Source organism: Anabrus simplex, chromosome 3 (genome assembly GCF_040414725.1).
Source record: "Anabrus simplex isolate iqAnaSimp1 chromosome 3, ASM4041472v1, whole genome shotgun sequence".
In the NCBI taxonomy this organism is placed as follows: domain Eukaryota; kingdom Metazoa; phylum Arthropoda; class Insecta; order Orthoptera; family Tettigoniidae; genus Anabrus; species Anabrus simplex.
In genome coordinates, this window is record NC_090267.1 from 45,707,049 (window position 1) to 45,731,703 (window position 24,655).

The 24,655-nt window shown below is 39.9% G+C and overlaps 1 protein-coding gene across 1 annotated transcript in view; it reads right to left on the reverse strand.

Annotated features, from left to right (window-relative positions):
- LOC136866643 (nose resistant to fluoxetine protein 6) overlaps positions 1-24,655 on the reverse strand; it is a 323,272-nt gene that overhangs the window by 241,424 nt on the left and 57,193 nt on the right. The window contains exon 2 of the mRNA XM_068226990.1: positions 79-293. Coding sequence (XP_068083091.1) covers positions 79-293 — 215 coding nt within the window. The remainder of the gene's footprint in view (positions 1-78; positions 294-24,655) is intronic.

A 24,655-nucleotide genomic window follows, 5' to 3' on the forward strand; every position in this document is an offset into this window, starting at 1 on the left:
TGCCTTGTTGGACTTCCTCTTAAAAACAATAACCACCACCACCACTTATGTTACCTAAATGCATTGTTTAATACGAACCGCTCTGCCTCTAGCCTCCAGGTAACGACGTCCTGACGTGGCTGTATGAAGCTCTCTCTCCCACACAGGCCCCCCGGGGGCGGCTTGCAGGTTGGCCAAGCAGTACTGCCCTCGAATGCCGCCCCCACGCGCCGTCACACACTCGTCGAAATCTCCCAGCTGGCGCAGGTTACCTTGTAGAATTCCGACCGGGAATTTGGCAGTAGCGTCCACCACTGGAAGATAAACGACAATATATCAGATTAATATGACATGTAATTTATATCGCCGTTGCGCCCGCGAAAACCACTATGTGACGATGTTATTGGAGAAATACTGACCCGCAACACGTATCACTTCCGAAACAAGAATGTTATAAGGAACATCGCACATGATTGAACCTGACCAGCCAAAGTTCTACGCTGAAATAATTTATTTCACATAGCGGTTTTCTCAGGCATGACGGCGATATGTATATAGTTAAAACAAAATATTTACATCTTCTTCTTGAGAATATTTATATAGATCAACCACCCAATTAATACATAATATTGTAGTCTAAACATTATTTTTCAAACAAATTGGCCATATTTCGGCTCTTGAAGTTATCATCAGCAAACAAACACTTAAATAAGATGAATAGCATATATTGCTAGTTGCTTTACGTCGCACCGACACAGATAGGTCTTATGGCGACGATGGGAAGGTAAAGGCCTAGGAATGGGAAGGAAGCGGCCGTGGCCTTAATTAAGGTACAGCCTCAGCATTTGCCTGGTGTGAAAATGGGAAACCACGGAAAACCATCTTCAGGGCTGCCTACAGTGGGGTTCGAACCCACTATCTCCCGGATTCGACCTCACAGCCGCGCGCTCATAACCGCACGGCCAACTCGCCCGGTGAATAGCATATATACACATTTTGAACGAAAGATCGTGAAGAGAGAAATAATCCACCTGATAGCTGTTCTTATTAGGCAAACAAAAGATCGGCCTCCTGATCAGTCCATATGATCAATATTTATTTCATGTGATGTTTGGATTAAGCAGGGCTTGGATAATAACTCGAGGTTATTATTGCCACCATCAGGAAAATTGTATTTTTCAGATTTTTTGGGGGGAAAGACAATCCAGTGCATGCTTCTCCATGTGCAAGTGATGTCTAACAATTGCTAATGAGTTTTCCAACCACTATGGTCTGGATAACGGTGTCCGGGATTTTGTTTATTCTTAAGAAGTTCAGCGTATCCTTAGGAATTGTTCCTCTAGCGCCAATCATAAGGCCAATGACTTCCCATTTTGCAATTTCATACTTCTTTCCTAGATCGTCAAGGCATGGTTCATAAATGGCCTTTTTCTCCTCACACACTAATCGGAGCAGCTGTTCACTCTGTGTCCTGATGATGGCTCCAAGAGCCGAAACATGACCACTTTTTTCATAAATAATCTTCTAATAGATTATAATATTGTGTATTGATTAGGTGGTGGATCTATATAGATTTTTTCTCAAGTTATATAGTCGGTACGGACCAATATGAACATGATTATCTGTTGACAAAAAATATGGATTCCGATTGAGATAGCTAAATAACATTCAGGAAGCTCAATCGTCAAAAATTACCAGTGTTTCGGCCCAATGCGGCGTGGGCTCATCAGTTGGATACCGCACCTTCCCAACACACTGGCCGGCTACCACTGCAAGCTGTACATGTGATAAGCACAATGCAGACGGTGACGCCGTCTCTCAGGCCGGGAGATTTGTTACTGTGAAGGAGATGCGCGGAGAAAGTCGTGTCTTTACTAGGAACTGTCCTGGTATTCGCTTTAGTACAGGAGAATGGAAAACCACGGAAAACCATTCTCAGGACAGCGGACGGTTGGGGCCAGCTGTGAAGTTCAGCCCTTTCCCGTCTCCCGAATGCAGAGCCGTGACCACCCCTCCTTTACGCGGTTGGCTGGGCAAAGTTCAGAGCTCTTGGACCACGGACCAGTAGTGGTCACTGGAGGGCCGAGACCCACTGTGCATCTCCCGACCACTGCGACAGCATAGCAATTCATTTTTATGGCGTTCGTCCATTGAGAAGAAGACAGACTAGCGTTTGTCGACATCCAACTATTAGATTTCTTCGACTTTGAGGAAAGTGATATACTCCTGCCACGATGGACTAAGCTTTCCCACGTTCAGTGTTCCTGATCGCAAAGTTTCGTTATTATTTTTATTTGCTTTGAACTCTTCATCAATTTCTGTGCTAAGATAAATTAAGCTGTCATGAATTTCTTCTTAGAAATTTATTGAACGTTGTAAAACCATTATTGGACTGCGCTTCAGGCGGTTGCATATAGTCTATTGATATGTTGAGGAAGTGCTTTCGATGAAGCCTTCTTCTTCTTAAGCCGTCGGAGGGAGACGATCCACACGGCCAGCTCCGATCTTGACGTTGCAGCCAAGCCATGTGGATTTATTGGAATATCTCTCAGGATCTTTAATGCAGTGGTTTCCCGTTGCCTTCTGCATCTTAATGCCGTTGACCAAACTGGTTCCTCCGCCTTTGGGAACAATTTCTTGTCCCCAGGACAATGCCCTTAACCATACCCGCTCATCCACTCTCAAAGAGAGCCAAAAAAACGAACGGTTCTAGGTGAATACAGCATAGAATCCGGGCTGCCATTTGGTATTCCGGTATGAAACATATACAGCGTAACAATGGTATAACAATGTTTTCTGTCCTAAGCAGATCGTATTATTATATGTTGTTATATTGATCCAATAGGGAACTGTGTGCACAATACAGTTTTTAACTTGAAGTTAATTCAACGTAGAATGTAAGGAAACTAAAAATTTAAAAATGCACTAGTATATACTTGCTTACTGTGTCATTTACCTAGTTTAACTGTACAATCGCGATCACAAGAATTCAGTGTTGAAAAGGAAACAGATAACGTTTGGGAGAAGATTTTGGCCAACCCTGAGGATGAAGGAGAAGACGAAGACATTGTCACATGTGTTCGTCTTCCACGAGGTGTGGCTTGCGACGTTGAGCACTCAGAGGCCTCTCCCAACTCCATTTTGTTCTGGAACTGATTAATGGTTAAACATTCTGGCTATACTAGCTTTTCCTAATGAAGGAAAACAATTAATTAACTGTAATTTAATTGTGATCAAGAGTGCACGATGTAATCCCACCCCAATATATGGCATTTAATTGTTTGATCAGTACTGACAACAATTTCATAGGAATGGTTTTCCAAACGCCCTTGGATCTCTGATAATCATAATTATTTAATGCAGGTTATTTTACTTTGGTATTTGAAGATAACAATTATTATTGGTAGTAGTAGTAGTAGTAGTAGTAGAAGTATTTAACAGGGCCTATATTGACGAAAATTAGGGCCATTATTTCTTAAAGTGGTTGAGCGCGATGCCATTTGATAATGAAGTCATAGTCGAGACTGCTAACATTTCACGCCATACTTCGCACACACGAATTACAAAGAAACAGGAGAACTGCACCCTCAGTGAGTTGACATACACATTACGTCTGTTGCCTTGAAGGAGCAGTGTGGTTCCTTACTTCATTCCCCTCTCCCTTGATTGTCGAACCAGTGGGACGTGTGGGCAGGCGGGGATGCAAGCACCTTCCCCTCCGCCTGTGTTTCGTTCATGCTAGATATCCTTGTACTTCGATCTCTCCACCTCCCCTCACTCTTCAGATGTCTGCGTGTGTTAACACGTCTGATGGATTTGAGCAAGGAGAGAGAGAGTGAGTGAGCACGTACTGGGAGGTTCTGGGGGCTGTACTGACTTCTTGTCTGAAATGAATATTTCTGGCCACGAGGTACTAAAGATTTCGAGTGTACAATAAAAATAATTAATTTGACAATAGTCCGCCTCTGTGGTGTAGTGGTTAGCGTGATTAGCTGCCACACCCGGAGGCTCGGGTTCGATTCCCGGCTCTGCCACGAAATTTGAAAAGTGGTACGAGGGCTGGAACGGGGTCCACTCAGCCTCGGGAGGTCAACTGAGTAGAGGTGGGTTCGATTCCCACCTCAGCCATCCTCGAAGTTGTTTTCCGTGGTTTCCCACTTCTCCTCCAGGCGAATGCCAGGATGGTACCTAACTTAAGGCCACGGCCGCTTCCTTCCCTCTTCCTTGTCTACCCCTTCCAGTCTTCCCATCCCCTCACAAGGCCCCTGTTCAGCATAGCAGGTGAGGCCGCCTGGGCGAGGTACTGGTCATTCTCCCCAGTTGTATCCCCCGACCCAAAGTCTGAAGCTCCAGAACACTGCCCTTGAGGCAGTAGAGGTGGGATCTTTCGCTGAGTCCGAGGGAAAAACCGACCCTGGAGGGTAAGCGGATTAAGAAAGAAGGACGAATTTCACAATAGCATTGAAGGAAATTGTTGCTGCACTTACCTATTTCGGAAAGAAGTTGCTTAATTTTATTGCCTCTTTAGATGTTTCTGACACGAGAACAATAATAATTTGATTTCATGCTTTGACGTAATTGCATCCTTCCCGCACTCAAGATAGAATGGAAAACAGCACTTTAGCATACAGTAATTACCTTCCACACTGTTTTATTAGACATCGTCTGTGGCTGTTTGATGTTCTCTTCACAGTAATGTAAGCACGAATAGTCAGAATAATCGTGAAGCAAAGAACACAAAACTTAACCTTGTTGAATTGCTTTTTCGCCCGATTGCATCACTATGGTTTCGTAGCCATCTCCATTCCCAGTTCAAGTAATCTACCGGCATCACAATGCTGAATAATGCATAGGTTGTTCCATTTCCAATAGATAAATATCGCACATATCACACTATATCATAATAGTACATTATGCACCAAGCCTACAATGGCACTAATTAAGACACGAGTATGTTTATAAAACGAGCGACCTGCATCACACATATGTGGATTTGGCCCTGTTTTACGGCCGGATACCCTTCCTGACGCCTATATGAAGGGATGTAATCACTATTGCATGTTTCTGTGGTGGTTGGTAGTGCGGTGTGTTGTGCGAATATGACCAGGAGAGTGTTGGGACGGACACAAATACCCAGTCCACGAGCCAGAACTATTAATCAGAAGCGATTAAAATCCCCGACCCGGCCGGGAATCGAACCTGGGACCCTCTGAACCGAAGGCCAGTACGCTGACCATTCAGCCAACGAGTCGGGCAGTTTTATTTCCATATGGGTGTCTTAATTACCTTTATAGGCAAGTTGCATACAACTGTTTATGCTCGACGATAATTATAACTCTATTTTTTAAATATTCATGAATTTCTGTCAAGTTGTCGCTTGACAGTTGAGTTTACTGAACAAGTGCAGAGCACATGCGCTGGGTTATTGATTTTCCGTGAGTGGATCAGAGACCTTGACAATGTCATATGTTTTCAAAGCTTTGGTAGAAGGTTATCATAACCTAGCTTTATGTCAAATACAAATTGTTTATTGTACAGTTGGTGAAGTGAATTTGCGGGAATGAGCCGTGTGGTTGTGGAATACTGGAAGTAGAAGGCGCATTAATGTTAATATTTGTATACGACATGTTTGATTTTGCTATCCTTTCCTAATTGGTCAAACAGTTGTATCGTAATGAAAATCTTAACTCTGATTGGTGGAGAACCTGTATCATAGTGAAATTTGAACTATAAGGAGTCTCATTAAGATTCAGTTTTCTGGTATATAATACTTTTATTTCGATATCGTCGTGTATAACTTTCGTATTATCTTCATTAATCCACGACCAGAGGAACATGTTTACGACTCTGATATCTTAGTGGACTGTTTGCTGCTTAAAATAACATTCATTTTCCTTTTTATTGCAACATAAACCTTCCATAGCAAGACACGGACAATAGATTAAGGAAACGTCAATGTTTGGTTCAAACATGGACGATTTGCGTCGGACCGAACAACAATATTTAACTTATAATTAAAGTAATTTAATCTATCTATACAAATAAGGTTGTAGGGGTCCACTGTCTGTAATTTGGTTTGTATTTCCAATTCTTCAGATATTTATCCGCTTTAGGTCAACTGAAGAAATGATCAGTGGTTTTTGGCTTTCGTGTCTGTCCGCCTGTTCCACCATTATGGCGGAACGGCTGGGGAGATCTCCACCAAATTTTATATTAGAGTATACTCATTCAAGAGCAGGTTTAGATATCCATATTATTTAGAAATAACTTAATAGACTGGGGGTTTATAGGAAATTTTCTCGTATACTATTGATTTTCTATAAAATACGTTTTAAACAACTTTAGTTATTTACATAATTTCCCTTACTCTTCAAATGACGGAGAAAATCACTATTTTCTGCCTTGTATGACGGACACCCTCGCAGACCGACAACGTACCTACTGGTTACCATGACAACATCTCTGGCTGATTGCCAGCAGGGAAGTGACGTAATGCCATTTTCGTGTTTATTCGTGCAAACTCGTGGCTGCTCCTTGAGTAGAAGACGAGAGAGACGTCAAGTTGCCGTTCTGCGGGATATTTGTGGAATACCGTTCGAGGTTACAATCTCCCCCGAATAGCGCTAAGGGTGGCTGTTAATATTTCCACTCTAAGGCCGAGTGTAGCACATTATTTCACACCGTAAGATGTTTTTTGGCATAATGTTGCTATAATAATTTCGTGTGGCTATTTCTAACCGAGTGCAGCCCTTGTAAGTCAGACCCTCCGATGAGGGTGGGCGGCATCTGCCATTTGTAGGTAACTGCGTGTTATTGTGGTGGAGGATAATGTTATGTGTGGTGTGTGAGGTGCAGGGATGTTGGGGACAGCACAAACACCCAGCCCCCAGACCATTGGAATTAACCAATTAAGGTTAAAATCCCCGACCCCGCCGGGAATCGAACCCGGGACCCTCTAAACCGAAGGCCAGTACGCTGACCATTCAGCCAACGAGTCGGATATGTTGCTATAATTTTTACTTTATTTCTCTTCTACTAGTGTTTTCTGCTTTAATTTCTTGCCTTTGCCTTGCCTTTCTAGGCTAATACCACCATAAGTCATCATCTTATCTGTTTACCTGAGAATCCCTGTGCATAAATTTCTCCTGTGTTACCGCTTTCTTAAATCCGTAACTCATATCATCACAGTTTACTGAGGACATTTCATTCTTCTAATGCATCCTCGTGGTTTGTCTTATCTGGCTGTTCATCGTTATTATCCCATTTTCAATTAATGTCGACTTTTTGACTGAATTATTTTCTTCCTTGAGTTCTCCGTATGTATGCGAGTGCTAATCGCGAAACCTGAACACTTTTTTCCTTTGAGAAAAAGTTCTAAGCTGTTCAAATGTGTAACTTTTGGCCCTGAAAAATATCGAAATATGGAGTTAGTTTTAATGACGGTGTAGATCGTTTCGGAGTCATTGGTGGCTGAACGGTAAGTCGTACCCTATCATAAAACAGCACAATCGTACCTCAGTTTGGAGAGATGTACAACTTTGGTCCTTTGTCTTTTCGTCGTATCTCGATCCCTTATACGTTAGATAGAGATGAATTTCTCGACTATAATCAAATCTCTCCAACTCGGTTTTGCATGGCATTAGGTAAAAGGGCCTGTGTTTATAATGAAAACTCAAAATATCGATTGTGAATGACAATAGGAACGTGGCCTGTCATTGTCCCCAACGTGCACCTTACGATGGAAACAATGTGTGTGGTGTTTCTCGGATAGCGCTATGAGACAAGCAATTTAATATAATCTTACTCGCTGCGCGTGCAGTTATTTATGTAGAAATACCTATACAAGTTAGAACACCATAGCGAAGTACGGGTACTTATTTTGTTGCTTGTTTGTTGGACGAAATGTATTCCGCTTCTTCTCACGGCTCTAGAGGACCGACTTTTACCGCTGTTTCTTTCACAAAATTCCATCTCTTTTTTGGTCTTTTGAAATGTGGCGAGTCAAGACTAGAAGGTCTAGAAACATATCTCTAATGTTTTCTGCACAACGTGATTATATTTATTTATTTATTTATTTATTTATTTATTTATTTATTTATTTATTTATTTATTTATTTATTTATTTATTTATTTATTAGCACTTAAATGTCACACTTACATATTAAAGGTATTTGGCAGCGTAAGGATGAGAAAGTGATAGGATTGAGAAGGAAATGGCCGTGGCCTACATTAAGATACATCCCCTGTATGTTATTATTATTATTATTATTATTATTATTATTATTATTATTATTATTATTATTATTATTATTATTATTATTATTATTATTATGCCTTTGCCGGCAGGACCTAGTGTTTACAGTGCACTATGTCTTCTGGTATGGGCTAGAGCAATTTTGTTACTTTCATTGATATGTCTCTGTCTTATCCTTGGCTTTGACAATATGAAAGTGACTAAGGTATGAGCGATGCTAGTAATACCATTCCTTGTGCAGCCTGTTCCTGCTATGAATGGTGTGAAAACGTTGCTCATAGGGTCGGTTGGTGCATGCATTTCAGTGGGCTTGGCAGACTGATATGTAATAGCAACTTCTGGCTCGGTGAGGAAAGCAACGGGAAACTACCTAACTCCTCATTTCCCTAGTACGCCTCTTCAGTCATGCCTAGGCCATCTATGACAGCTGATGGCAGAGCTGTTGAGGATCCAACCAGCCTTAGGGCTGAAGACTGAACGTACATACATTATTATTATTACCATTATATGCTTTTTCTGGTACGTCGTAGTTTTTAGAGTGCAGTACGTCTTCAGGTTTAGGCTAGAACAAATTTCTTACATTCACTGATCTCTCTCAGCCTCATCCTTCACTTTCATAATCTGAAAGTAATAGTAGTAGTAATTTTATTTCTTGTCTTTCGGCATTGAAGATATTCCACCTTCAATGTTAACAGAGCATTCACTGAATAAAACCCGGCACCAATAATCCTTACATAATTGTACAAAAACTGAAATAATTTAATGCTACGATTTTTCCCCGTTGGTTTGTGATTTCTCTCATCCACATTTCTTCACCCCTTTCTTCGTTCAATACACCCTCTTGACGAATTCATTCATTCGTATCCATTATCTATGCAGTCAGTCCCTGTTATGAATGGTGCGAAAATGTCACTCATAGGGCCGGTTAGTGCATGCATTTCTTCATTTTCAGCGGGTTTGGCAGATTGATATGTAGAAGCAACCTCTGACACGGTGAGGAAAGCAAACGGGAAACTATCTCACTCTCCTGGCTTCCCTTATACGTCACTACCAAGATACCTAGGCCATCTATGACAGCTGATGGCGTAGCTGTTGCGGATGCAAACAATCTTTGGGCTGAATACTCATCATGTATTCATGCGTACATATGTAGCCTACATTATTATTATTATTATTATTATTATTAGGAAAGCGAAGTGCTGCGATCACGGAGTGATCATTAATTCTGTGTGCGAACACAGTCTTCCTTAAGTATGAACTTTTGCGAGTTTTGATTCTGCATTCATATCACACGCACTGAATTTCAAATACTGTACTGTGTCCCTGAGAATGGGATGAGGTTATTTGGAAAACATTTATGCAGAGGTCGCGCTTTAAAGTATTTTGATGATTATTTTTTCATTAGAATCACAATAAGATTCTCCTGTGAAGTAAATGTTTTAAACAGAGTTTGGCCTTGTGCTTGAGATGTGTTTATCGGTAACTACCAACTTGGGGAATATTTTATCCGTGCAATTCAGTCTAAGATAATCACAAGATATAGGGTCCAAAGGTTCTAGCATTTCGTTTATACAGGGTAGCGCAAAAGTCGCTAGTAGGTTTTTATCATTTATAACCTTTTTATGGTTTAGAAGGAAATGTCGAAGTCAAGCATTATATACTTGTTTTGTAATGAGGCATCTAGTTTCAAAACCAATCATGTCCATCTTTCCAATTGTTGATGAAAACGCGCAAAAATATTGTATGTTCATGTGCCATAGAATATTTCACAACACTGATGTGTGATCATGTAGCAAAATTAGATCATGATTTATTGGAAAATAGTTTGACCTTGTCCGGTTTATAACTAGACGCCAAATATTTCGTATTGCACATGGGGGTTACAGGAATAGAAAATGAATAATAAATTATTTTGTACAATTTGTTTTACGTCGCACCGACACATGTAGGTTTCATGGTGACGATGGTATGGGGAAGGGCTAGGAGTGGGAATGAAGCGACCATGGCCTCAATTAAGGTACAGTCCCTGCATTTTCCTGAAGTGAAAATGGGAAACCACGGAAAACCATCTTCGGGGCTGCCGACAGTGGGGCTCGAACCCACTAGCTATCGAATACAAGCTGATAACTACGTGGCCCAAACCGGGCAGCCACTTGTTCGGTAATGTTAAATGTACTGTAGTTACCGTTCAATGTCCACAAAATTTAGGCTGTAAACCGCCTCTTGTTATCCTCCCCAGCAGCTATCACTAAATGATGAGTGCGCCGCGTCACCGAAGTCACACGGAGGATGGGAACTTTTCGCTCACTTATGGAGCCAGAAGTTGCATCTTCCAAGACAGCTCCGGACTCTATTCAATGATGACTTAGATACTTCTTTGCAAGCTGAAGCCGGAAGGTTTCCCCACAAGGATCGGATATCAATCCTGGCTGCTCATGGTTTGATTGAATTTAATTTATTGCTTGCTACAGAATTTTCATCCCAGTGGTTTGATGCAGGCCACTCGTTCACCCAACTTTAAAGTTTGATCTATATTGTACTGGGATTCAACCAGCATATTTCTTAGTTGCCATGAGGGATGTCGAGATCCCTTGCTTCTCTAGATTGCTTTGGAAATTTGTATACACTACTTGTGAAAAATTATGTATTGCAAATCATCGCCATTCGTTTTCTCACAAATTGGTTTTTAAGAGCATCCTTCGTAACTTTATCAAGCGTCTCAAGCTAATTTTTTGCTATTTTGTTTTACGTCGCACCGACACAGATATGTCTTATGGCAACGATGGGAGCGGAAAGGCCTAGGAAGTGGAAGGAATCGGCCGTGGCCTTAATTAAGGTACAGTCCCGGCATTTGCCTGGTGTGAAAATGGAAAACCACGGAAAACCATCTTCAGGGCTGCCGACAGTGGGGCTCGAACCCACTATCTCCCGATTACTGGATACTGGCCGCATTTAAGCGACTGCAGCTATCGAGCTCGGTAGCGTCTCAAGCTGTAACGCATTAATTCCCACTCGAATATTGTTTTTCAGTCCCTGTTGCTGTTCTATGGGTTATTAGTTCATAAACTGATTTTAGGCAGCTCTTCGTGCCACCCTATCTTGTACTAAGCTTTTCATTTCTGCGTTACTACTATATCTTTCACCTACTCTAATCTGTTGGTCATTTACATGCCATGGTCTACCCCTACCGCTCATCAGTCCGGGGATGTCTTAAGATGTGTCCAATCATTCCGTCCATTCTTCTGGCCAAATTTCGGTAAATCGTTCTCCTCTCCCCAAATCGATTCCGTATCTCATCATTCGTGATGCGATCTACCCATCTCACCTTCAGCATTTTTCTGTAACACCTCATTTCAAAAGCTTCTATTCTCTTTTTTTCTGTGAAGGTTATTGTCCACGTCTAACTTCTATACAATGCCACACTCGACACGAAAGTCTTCAAATGTATATTTCTACTTCTTACATCAATGTTCAAAAAGCGAATTCCTTGTCTTAATAAAGCCCTTCCTTGCTTGTGATAGTCTGCGTTTTATGTCCTCATTATTTCTGCCATCATTACTTTGCAAGTAAAAGTATTCATCTACTCCCTTTAAGGCGACACTCCGGAGATAAAAATATAGTTTTACCTAATGCATGGATTTTTACGAAATTTTATGGGAATGTCGCCTACATAAAAGGAAAGATATCACGAACATTTATTTCATATACAATTAATAGTTTTTCCAAAATAAATTTGTTTGAAAATTTTAATTCCATTTTTTCATGCAGTTTAATTAACATGTTAATGTACATTCGTATTTAGGTAGGTAATACTTCTTTTAAAAGCACTAGGTATCGATTTTTCTGTACATAATTTATATAATGAGATATATCGTACTAGAGATTGTGTAATTTTTACGTTCTAAAATTTTGGACTTAAAAGTCCCTACTAATTGAAAATATCCTGCAATCAAAAATTTCATGCGCAGGTTTCTTAATATAGCTGTGATAAATATACCATACAAATTTTGTTACATTTATTAGAATATTATAGGAGAAAACTAGGATTACATGTAGAATTACAATCGCCAAACGAAGCATTATTACAGTGATACATTGTTTGAATTCAGAGGAATAACTTTGTGACAAGAAAAAATAAACTCAATCCTTTCAATTTCAGTCATAACACAATTTTACAAAAATGACCAAAATATCGATGTTTATCTTCGGAGTGTCGCCTAAAGACTTCATATCCAAACCTAATATTTCCTGTACCACCTGACTCCAACCCATTACCTTTGTTTTGTATTTATTTATTTTGTACTCCTTCTCCAACACTGTGTCCATAACATTCAGCAATTTCGCCTGTTCTTCTTCAGACTCAGATATATCCCTAACATAATAATCCCGGGATATCAAATCTGGGCATAAGTCAGAATACTGGACTGTATATTTGGCTTCGTAAAGTTCAATAAGTTTCTTCAGCTTCTCGATGTTACTTTCCCAAATCTCCTTTTAAAATACTGAGTGCTCTGCACTTTGAGGACATAATTGCTGACCCCCAGCTACGACACAGGGCACTGATCAGGCATCTTGACCCGAAGATTTGTATTTCGTAATGTGGCCAGCTCTATTTTTATATTCAACAGCACGTGGGTTACCCATCCAACTAATGATCACTTCCGATGTTGTTTGACTTCGAAGATCTTACGGGGTGCATTTCTTCAACATAGCTACAATACTGAGTAGAATGTCGTTTAGGAAACTAAAAAAAGGAAAAGAGAAGGCAGTTATGAAGAAAAATTTTGAACACATTTGCGACTTTCGCGCCATCCTGTATTTACTAATCATGTATACTTAAACACAGAAACCTGCCATTTCCTTGGACAACTTCACATTGTCATGTTTGATCAATCTTCTGTAAGTGCTTCTGGAAACCATTTTTTGCCACCTCTCGTAATCCCCTCTACGATGCTCCTTTTACCTTTCGCTCAGAAGCAAAATGACGTCCATTCAGGTGAAACTTCATTCTTGGATATAGCTAAAAGTCACGGTGGTCAAGTCGAGCGAATGTACGCAATAGTCAAACACCCAAGTTCCGTATTTGATGAGAAAATCTGAAACCGTTGTGCAAGTCCGTTGCCATGGAGAAGATACTTTCCACTACTCCACATCTCACTCACGTCATTTACAACTCACACAAGCGATGTAATAAGGCAAATAGCAGTGGCGGTCGTGTGGAAGTTTAAGTCGAAATGCCGATAACGAACATTGTGGGAACTTGTTTTGGAGATCATCCGTGATGTTTGGTTTTTGTACCGGAACTATTCTATTCGTGCCAAAGGCAAGGAGTCCATAGAGGAAGACCTGTACACAAAGGCAACATGCCCCAGTAGCGTAGCCAAGATCGGCCGATGGAGGGGTTTTTATAATTACAAAATAGTGGCAGAACACAATGAAGGTGCGTGCATGACTTGTCATTATAAGGACACTGATATAAGTGAATTACAGATCTGTTGGTTCCACAATTATGTCTCTGAATGTTTATTTAGTTTATTGTCTGTTTCTGCTTATTTTCTTTCTGTAAAAACTCCATGGGGGTTTTAACACCCAGTAACACCCCCCTCCCCTCTCACTTCTGACTACGCCCGTGACATGCCTTAATATCTGTGTTTGGTGGTAAATCATAGAAATAGTTGGAGCAATGCGCATTTCTGAAGGATGTTTAATACTGCAGCGGATTTATTGTCGAGAACCGTTCTGTGGCAATCAAATTGAAACATTTCTAGGCACTTGGAAGACGTCACGAGCTTACTACTACAGCCATCGTAAGAGTATCGTACAGACTATTTTTGTTCGAATCTGATTTAACTGAGTTTTACGTAGAATGATTTACTAAAATGTAATTATCTACATTCTAAGCGATAGCTACAGCTGATAGTGTATCGGTAAGATAGCGAATAGGATTGGATTGCAACAACCAACGAGGTATTCCATTGGTCAGTCGAGACTGACTTCAATACTCACCCAGTAATATTTAAAAAGCATGGCAGCCGAAGTAACCGGTCTGCTGGTACTGGCTAACACGTACAGGTTCTGTCTTATAAATCCAGACTGAACGCACGGTGTTTGTACTCTGGGCTACGGCACCTGAAGTATGGGAGGCGCACACATAGTTCTTGACCTTGCAAGCAGCCTGCACGTGTACGACCTGGCAAGCATCAGTCGCCAGTCTGAATTTCACCAGTTTAACATGGTGAGACAGTTACCATAGCAACACCGTTTTTTCGTACGTAAAAGCTCTGGTTTCATGTTAATGGTCGTGTGAACAGTCATAACTCTTGCTATTTGTGTGCAGAAACTCCTAATGGTGTTTATGAAGTCCCTCATTATGATAGGAAGTTTGGTGTTCGGTGTGCTGTGAGTACAAGACGAATAATTGCGCCTACTTTTTTGGAGACGACAGTAAATGCAGAGAGGTACCAAGATTACATTTTGACGCCTTTCTTCTGTCAGTTAACTGAAGAAGAAAAATCGCGTGGGTGGTTTCAACAAGATTCCGCCTTTGCTCATACAGCAGACGATTTCAAACTTACAATCTCGGAAGTGTTTGCAGACAACGCTGATCAACGCTGGTCTGTTTCCCTCTCGTTGTCCAGATTTAACCGTGTGTAACTTTTACTGTGGGGTAAACTGACAGAAAAAAGTGTATCGAACAAACACATTGGAGCAACTGAAAGAAAATATTACGGATGAAATCAGAAACATTACAGTGGCAGAACTCACTTGCGTCAACCGGAATGTGGTTAACAGATACAATGCCGAAAGGAAATTCTAAGTTCCCATGGAGGGAATTAGATATTTTTCCACCAATAAAGCATGTCAAAAATCAGATGTAAGGCTTTTCTTTGGCGTTTTGCTCTATCAAGCAGCGTTTGACATGCTCTATTGGTGGAAAAATATCTAATTCCCTCCATGGGAACTTAGAATTTCCTTTCGGAATTGCTAGGTGGGCAGTAATTCCATTGTGGAGATTTATCTCCCGTATGCAGTTATCAGACTGTGCCTCTTATAATGGGCTTCTGATAAGTCACCAGCATACACCCCAGCGTCAGTGGGTAGGGTCTGACACATCGCACTCTGATGAGTCTAGTGTCAGACCTAAGATGAAACGCTGGTTGATAGAGCAAAACGGCTGAAAAAAGCCTTACATCAGATACAATGCCTGTATAACCCAGGAAGAACGACACTTCCATCATCTTTTATAAGGTAAGATTTCATATAAGATTGTATACACACTTAAAGAAGGGCGGCCGCGCGCGACATACGTTCGGCTGAGACAACTGCCGTAGCGCAGAGTACAAAAACCGTGTGTTCCGTCCTGATTTATAAGAGAGACCCTGTACTTTGTTATGCCAATGGCGGTAATTATACATGGAAAAAGTAGCATCATTGGGAAAATCACTACAGCACGTATGAAAATGTTTCGCGAACAACTACTCATCATATGCAATCAACTAGAATCGCATTACAGTACATTCTGTTACAATATATGGATAGCTCTAAATCAAAAGAGAACAACAAGCTGATCATTGAGAGATGTCACTTAGTCAAATAACAACGTTTTCTCTTATATTTCACTTTAATGGATAGATAGAAATACATTATAAAACTGTTAAAATTATATGTATAACATTATTGTATCGTGAGAACTATGACATATAACTTGCTGCTTTAGTTTCGAAGTGGCGGAAAATTTCTAACGTCCAGCACCCAATGAAAGGAATGTACACGCAAAATGATTCTGCTAACCCAATTAACGGCTCTGGTGATGCTAAGCTTTCCTTTATGGAAACTTAAAACATACATTGACATATAGCATAATAGCACTTCACACGATGATAGTAAACTTACTAATGAAAAGTTCAAATACTGAAAATATAATACGTCTTTACCCACCAAGGAGTCTGACTCGTTGGCTGAATGGTCAGCGTTCTGGCCTTCGGTTCAAAGGGTCCCGGGTTCGATTACAGGCGGGGTCGGGGATTTTAACCTTAATTGGTTAATTCCAATGGCCCGCGGGCTGGGTGTTTGTGCTGTCCCCAACATCCCTGCAACTCACACACCACACATAACACTATCCTCCACCACAATAACACGCAGTTACCCACAAATGGCAGATGCCGCCCACCCTCATCGGAGGGTCTGCCTTGCAAGGGCTGCACTCGGCTAGAAATAGCCACACGAAATTATTATTATTACCCATCAAGGAAGAACAGTACAAAAACTCTACTGACACTAAACATTGATGTCTTTACCTTACATGGACAAGCTTTAATTTAGTGCAGTCTGCTTCTTAACAGATAACCACAGAATGAATAGAAAGATGTTATTACTTGTACCGGGCGGTACACCTCCGCGCCGCTAATTCAAACATTGCGCCAGTTGAAACTCCTCTACTGGAGGAAGCCTGAACTTTAACAACCATGTTGATTCAAACGTTTCTCAGAAGATGTCGCTATTATAAATTTTGTGGAGTTCTGAACTGTGTCTTTTTCGATTTATATTTGTTTTCTCTGTAGTGAGAAGTGTGAACATTCTCTTCCAGATGGCACTACTGAAGAATTACAATTGTGCACCCTGGTGCGAAGTGAAGGAACTGGTTTTTTTGAGAAATTTTGTGTTCATAAGTTTGTTCTTTGTTAAATTTCTTTCAGTCATTTTTTGGGTTGGCAGTATAACCCTTCTCCTTCCGCTTGTTTTGAATTTAGCCAGTCCCGAATTTCTCTAATTAATTTTTGACCAATTACCTATGTCTTCTCCGATATGGATATGTTGCTTGATCCTAGCCAATAAAATTCAGGGGGGTGTGGGTTCTCATTCATGAAACGTCTCGAATTTTCCGTGAGGGTATATAAACTGCTGATTTTCTTGTCTCCGGGCCACTTCAGTAACATCTTTCTTAGTGTGATTATGTAGCAGGGGGCGGGAAGCGCCTCTTTCTTCAGGCAGCAGTTCATCCATCAGGTAATGGCCTTTTAATAACTTCTTTGCTTGCTACCTCAGCAGTTTAACCCTCGGGGCAGGTTCGAAACTTTTTTCATGTAACCTTCCTTTAAAATGTAAAAGACGCTTTGTATAAAGTTATATCTCTTTAACTACAAATTGGGATAGAGAGTGCCTAACCCTCTCGAGCTCCCACTCATGGTGTTTTGAGGTGACTACGTTTTCATAACAGTTTCCCTTCTTTTGTAATGTAATAAAGTTTTCCTATCGTGTCACCTCCGTAGTATGGGATTAGCCCTTGCATAAGCGGCCTAGTGCCAAATAGGTTTTAAAATGGTGTATTAGGAGTGCAAGTTACGCCTCCACTCAAGTTGGTATTTTGGGGCCATGTAATTGACCTGTTTCTTTACTTAATAGGCCTCAGTAGATTGGGTATTATTACCCCTGTTCTTATGTGCCTGGAGGGCAGCTTAAAGGTGGAGTTTGGTGTGGCCTTTGAATAGGCTTGAACTTTGAGAGCGGCCTGCTCTTTCTTAAATTTGGTTTTTGTGTGCCTCGAGCAGGCTTAACTGGTAATTGGGAGCTAGTGCTCCTTGCCATGATTGGGGTTTTCTGCCCCTTTGTTGAACCTTGTTCATAAGTAAAGTTGAGCACATTGCTCAGGGATTGTGAATCTGGGGCTCGAAGCCCAAAATCCATTAATAAACTGTAATTGTACATCCTTAACTTGTTGATATGCTACTGAGTACCTGTTATTCTTGTTATTCTTGATCTTGAAAAGAAAATATAACCTCTGTTAAAGTTTTAAATTAACTTTTATTTCGTAAGTTGAGCCCTATTCATCCCAGCATCTTCTTTCACCTCTAACTACCACGGATAACTCCGTAACATTACTGTAACACCCTGCAGTACAAACCCAGCTAATCCCTCCAAGTCACTTTTTCTTCTGTGTAACAGTGTACAGATTGCTCCTTCTCTCACACTTATAGGTTCTGTTACACTCCAAAATCCAGCCAAACTTTTGCACAGACACGTACAGATTCTTATAGAAATGTACTTGCACATAAATCACTCGACATTTTGAAGCACATAGACACTGATGTAACACTACCACATATACTGCACCCATAAGCGAATGTGCATAATTAATGCATAAATCAAATGTTTAATAATTCGCATATGAGAATACAGCAGTAGGCTGGGAAAAGATTGCAGTCTCACAAAGCAACAGCCAGGCGCCGTTCAGACTGGAAATAAATCCACAGAATACGTTTTAAGGCACGAACAGGAAGTAGCTAGACTGAGTGGTACGTCCAATTATGTTTTATGATGCCGACGAGAAGTGGAAACTTTCTATCCAGTTCCCACGTGAATCCGCACGTCCAATTTGCCCTGCCTAAGAAGAGCGAGTGAGACACGAATAATACCCGTCATCCCTTAGCAGAAAATGGAAGAACCCAAACTACTAAGAGCGCGAACGTCTTAGCCAATCACAAAATTGCTAATTTTAATGTCTTGTCATAGCGGGAATCTACAGCTAGTATTTCGCGATTTGGTGCCCGAACTAGCTGTGAAAGATTGTGTCCCGACTTCCAAGCAATATTTAAGGATTTATCAGTGCAAATGTGTGGTTAATCAGTGGTTAAATAAGAAATTTTCAACTTTACATGGAAGAGTGGTATCGCCCAGGAAATGAACAACCATGGCGGGAAGGCGCCATACTCTGACAGAAAACAGAGCCAGTGACGCGCGACGTCGTATGAACTAACCTGAGATCTTTTCTCATAACGCAATGTAACACATAAATCGGACCAAAACTAGGAATGTTTTCGGCACATTTTCTAAAATTCTAACCTACGGACACATGATAAATCGGTCCAAAGTGTAGGATTATTACTTCACATCCCTTCCACAGAACTATTTTCGAAGTGCGAGGAGGACTGTTTACAAAAACGAAGACACCAGTGTGGTAAACCTCAGTCTTGTACGAAACCTCAGTCTTGTACGAAATCTCAGTCTTGTACGAGATCTCAGTCTCGTAGGAAATCTTCAGTCTCGTGGTAAATCGCAGTCCTGTGAGAATTCGCGGTCTTGTAAGAATCTTCAGTGTCTTATACAGTAGTTGACACCCGAGTGAGTAATGTATTTGCTTGTGTGAGTAATATCTTAGCCGAAATGAACACTTTGACAAACTTTTATTCAACTTTATATTATGCAGATACAATCAGGCAATTAAATCTACCAATGACAATGGTAGTTATATTCTCAACACTTGCCATGAATGAACTTGAAGTGCTAGGACCGAGGTGAACATTGAATCTCGTCGTAACTCGTAGCTGCATAACATTTTCACTATTTCACGTGTAGCTTGCATATTTCGTGGGAAAGTCATATTTTGGAGGACGATTATTATAAAATTCTCCACATCATCGGGAACATTACATTAAATTTTTCCACACTCTCATAGAACTATTATTACAAGAGAGATATTTGGGAGCAGAATTAGTCAAGCCTGTTACAGGGAGAAAAACTTTGTTTTCACAATTGGAATGCTGCCGCACTAAGACCTTGAGTCCAGTGTTATGGTCAGAGAAGGTGAATAACCTATAATCCTTTACACAAACAAACTGAGAGGGGTGAGAGAGAGAGGCGACAGCAAGCAGGTAGCGGAGTCCAGACTTTTGGCTTCACATCAGGTGCTCAATGCAGTGTCATTGAATATTCTTCGTAGGAGTGTTAAAATGCGAGTGTTAATATAAATATGGACGTGTGCAACGATATGGTAAAAATGCATCAAGTTTGCGTGTGTGATCTCTTGGATAACATCAGCTTGAAGATGAAGTACTAAATTCATCATGACGGGGTCCGGAGGATGATCTGACCTGCCTCCAGCACAAATAAGGTAAATGAGCAAAATGTAAATATGTAAAATGTAGGGATATGAACAGTCGATGATCAAAATTGTAGTTTAGAATTTTAGATAGGATTGTAAATAATTCACGGATCGGATAGTAATTATAAAATTAGGACAATAATAATAATAATAATAATAATAATAATAATAATAATAATAATAATAATAATAATCGTAATAATAATAATAAATAAGTGTTGGCGACTATTACTTGCGTAGTTTCCTTTTGAAGTAAGTCCTTTTGACATATGAGAATCCTATTTACTAAGAAATTCACATACGGTGTAGTGCAGATTTTTAAAGTGATGATAATGATAATTGTGGTAATGAGTGTTATTTTGTTGACGCTTTGATTTTGTGGATGCCGCCATGTTAGTTTAAATGTTTATTTTGCTATTAGCACATTAGGTTTATTATTTCATGTTCTGTAATCATTATTCAAACGACCGTTCCGGTAGCTCTCATACTTTGTATTTCGAGACGATATGGTTGATACGCGAGATTATTTCTTTACGTAACGTGGTTACACATTTCGATCGCCGTGTTTTTGAGAGGCAATCTCGTTATTTCAGTTAATTAATTAGTGACAGGAAGCCATTGGTAAGTTAGCTCTGATATTTCATAACATGTGAAACGGTGGATGATCAAAGTAACGAGCAAAGTAATAGTAATATCCCTGATGTTCTGTGTTGAGAAATGGAAATATGATATTTGGACCATGTCATTAATAATGTCGTATAAATGGATGTGTGAACGACACAGTTATTTCGCCCGCCGGATACGAGCGAGGCCGTATTATGAGTTACTACGTCGAGAATATTGATGAATAAATAGAATTGAGAGGTGAATAATTTAACCGAGTGTTAAATATGCGACGACATGTGTTATGGTTGTAGGCGGAAAGCCTGTATTGCTTCAAATAGTTTCCAGGGAAAATAAATGCTCGGAAATATGCAATTGAGAGCCCGAGATAAATTGTGAGCAGAGCGACTGATCAATGCGTGTTTCGACAGTCAAGTATAATCATTGATGACATGTAATACCAATAATTATTGTCCGTAAAGATTGAATAAGGTCATGTCCAGACATTTTAGTCTGATGTTAGAAGATTGCCATCAAATTCACGAAATTTTGCTACTTGGATCAGGGTAACATTTTATACTTCTACATTGCGCATTTTGTTAAATTTTTAATTAGGCAGCGATTTTTGGGATCTAGATTTTTATTATGATATCATTTCTCTGTATATATTTTGTCACCGTATTATTTTAAAATCTGATACGTGAATTGTGTTTGATTTAATGTCTGTAAATAAATAAAATAGGTGTAGTCAGGTTATATTAATTTCAGTATTTCTTGGGAGCAGTGTTTCTCCATTGACATGTTCATTTATGTAAATACGATTTCATGTGTTAGGGTAAGAGATCATCGATTAGTTCATAGTCAAAACTATAGTAGTGGTATGCTCATACCAGAAAGGAGTTTGTAATCACCAAGTCTTAGAAATCCACTACATTTCAGTTAGGCAAATGAAGCGATCTTTAGTAAGTAGTCGTATCACAAGTGCCGCAGATGACTTACATACAGTAAATACAATGGGATCTGCCTCCATCTAGAGTTGGTACCACAAATACGCATTCGCAATGAAAATGCAAGTAGCGGCAAAGTAGGTAAAGTTAACGATGTAAAGGGATCGCTTTCATTTGAGATGTAAACTTGAGGCACTTGGCCCAATTAATTTAAGTATTTTAAGCGTCCAGGCTATCACAGTTAAGTAAATAAGGCTTAACAAACTAAATGAGTGGTGGTAGCACTCAGGTGTTCAGTACAATAAATTCTCTTGTTTTCAGCCACGAGTAGTTTAAATATGTGGCAAAGGTTATATAACGGATAAAGTACCATGTTCATGGTTGTGTTATTTTTCTCTCCTTTTCGTTTATTATTACACATGGTTAGTGTATTCTATTATTATTTTAGAGTTGGGTGCTTCCTAAATGAATTTAAACATGAATTAAATATTTGATAGACACCTCAAAGTCAATGTCAATTGGATGAATTAATAAATTAATTAATTAATTACTGAATTTATTGTGAGATGACATTTTTCCAAGGTATTGTAAATCGCTTATTCAAATGAGACTGTATTTCTGACCAGTGTTTAAATGTGGTCATGTCATCGTCATGGAGACAGTGTTTCGATATAATCCAGAACACTAAAATTTAATCGACCTTCAGTCAAAATTTATGAAGGCAGATAATTAATTTATTGTAATGCAGATCTTTTAATTGTTTTAAATTTTAATTCCATTTCACATTATTTCATTTTACACCAGTTTACGTTCATTTTCACACTTTGCAAATTTTTTTGTTAAATAAACCATTTTATTTCTTTCAATTTTTATTCAGTCTTTGGGTACCGTCATTTAGTAGTTTAGTTTACCCCATCTTTCATTTCCTCACCCCCGATTGACGTGTGGCCCATCAACCCGAGGGATCGAAGGACGCACCACCCTTGAGGAAGAAGAGTCTACATGAGGCGGTAGGTATTTTTTAAATGTCATTATTTTCAGGAGCAGCCGGCCCACATATCAAGAAAGAAGACCACCGCATTTGGGTGCCTTTAAAAGGGCACAATACATTATCATCTATTCAAATCCTTTTTTTCTAGGAATACGAATAGGTTCACCACTTAGAATGAGAAAAAGTCCTCCCTAACATCAGACTTATTCTCAAAATGATATATAACTCCCTACTGTTTTGTTAACGACTTCAAAATAGTCACGACGTATATTTCTAAACCACTTATCTCGTAGTGTTTTATTCCTTATGCATTTTGAGAAGGCATTGCCGTAGTTCGACTTGAACTTGGTTCCCAAAACAAACACATTCTCGCAAGACTGTATATAATTACAGATACGGAATAAGGATCCTACGTTTCGAACATGTTCGGCTACTGGAATCACCATTTTGAACGATTGAAAGTAGTAATGAGGTCTGAAGGTTGGAGTCGGTTTGGGGTCAGTACACCAAGCAAGGTGTTCGTTGGTCTTCTGGGGAAGAAGGGTGGAATCAACTATGGAGAGTAAATTGGATAAAAACCACTGCCGTTTCAGACCCCATAGGGGCTGTCAGAACCAGATTTTCAGCACAGTACAACCTCATTAATCCAGATTAATTGAAGCTCTTGTTTGTCGGAATTAATGAAAGTTCGAATTAAGATAACTTATGAAACGATCCAAGGTACATGTTTAAATATTCTGTTCAGTAAAAAGTACGTACTTTAAATTTAAGAACTACAAAGGTTATTTACTATACAAGATATAATGCAATACAGTATTAGGCCCTATAAAATACAGAGTTACTAGTGCAGTGCAGAATTAGAACATAGCAATCAAGGCATACCTTCATTGACCTCACTTGACTCGTTTACTATTTGAAGAAACTACCGATCTTTTGTTCTCTTCCTTTGACATTAATTTCTTTAACAATTAACACACGCAGATGCCTCAAATATTCGGAATATGCAGATAAGTGTTTATCATTTTTATCTTCAACGTATTTAATGGCAATGTTTAGATGGTCTTTAATTTCACTTAAGTTTTGGCTCAGGGTTAACAATATCACCTGCTTCATCCTGGTCATATTCATCCGTTTCAGAGTTTTCTGTGCTCCTAACTTAGCTTTATACTGCAATTGCATTTGTGTATTATTTATCACGTTTCCATGGGGTTTGAAATAGATTTTGAATACGCTTTCCGTACTCAGTACGTTACCTGTTTCCATGTAAGATTCAATCCGTAATCAGATCGATTTGAATACGATAGTCTTGGCACTCGAAGATTACGAGATTGTGCGAGGCCGTACGAGAACACTCCGACATGTAGCGCTTGACAGCAACGGCCAACCCTGACCAATGTACAGTAAATAAAGAAGTCCTTGTCCATTATTTCCAAAGGAATTTGAAGTAATGATACACATTTTTTATGTAGCCTACAGCCTACAGCCCGTACAATCACCAAAAGCTGTGGTATTGTCCCTACTAGTATACCTGCCGGGCTGAGTGGCTCAGACGGTTAAGGCGCTGGCCTTCTGATCCCAACTTGGCAGGTTCGATCCTGGCTCAGTCCGGTGGTATTTGAAGGTGCTCAAATACGTCAGCCTCGTGTCAGTAGATTTACTGGTACGTAAAAGAACTCCTGCGGGACTAAATTCCGGCACCTCGGCGTCTCGAAAAACGTGAAAGAGTAGTTAGTGGGACGTAAAACAAATAACATTATTATTATTAATAATATATCAGCTTTTTGTAAGTTTAATCCATTCATTTGAGAGATGGGAGAATGAACGATTGGAGCGACGGACGGAAAGGGTATTCTTCCTGCAGCAGTTGTAGACACAGAATATGGCTTTCCGTCAGTCTAAGCTAAGCAAAAAGAAGCGTATGAAGAGAAGGTGGTAAGCACTGGTGGGAGCATGTAGTATAACGTTACTCTAAGATGATTGGTTAGACAACTTCAGGATGAGTT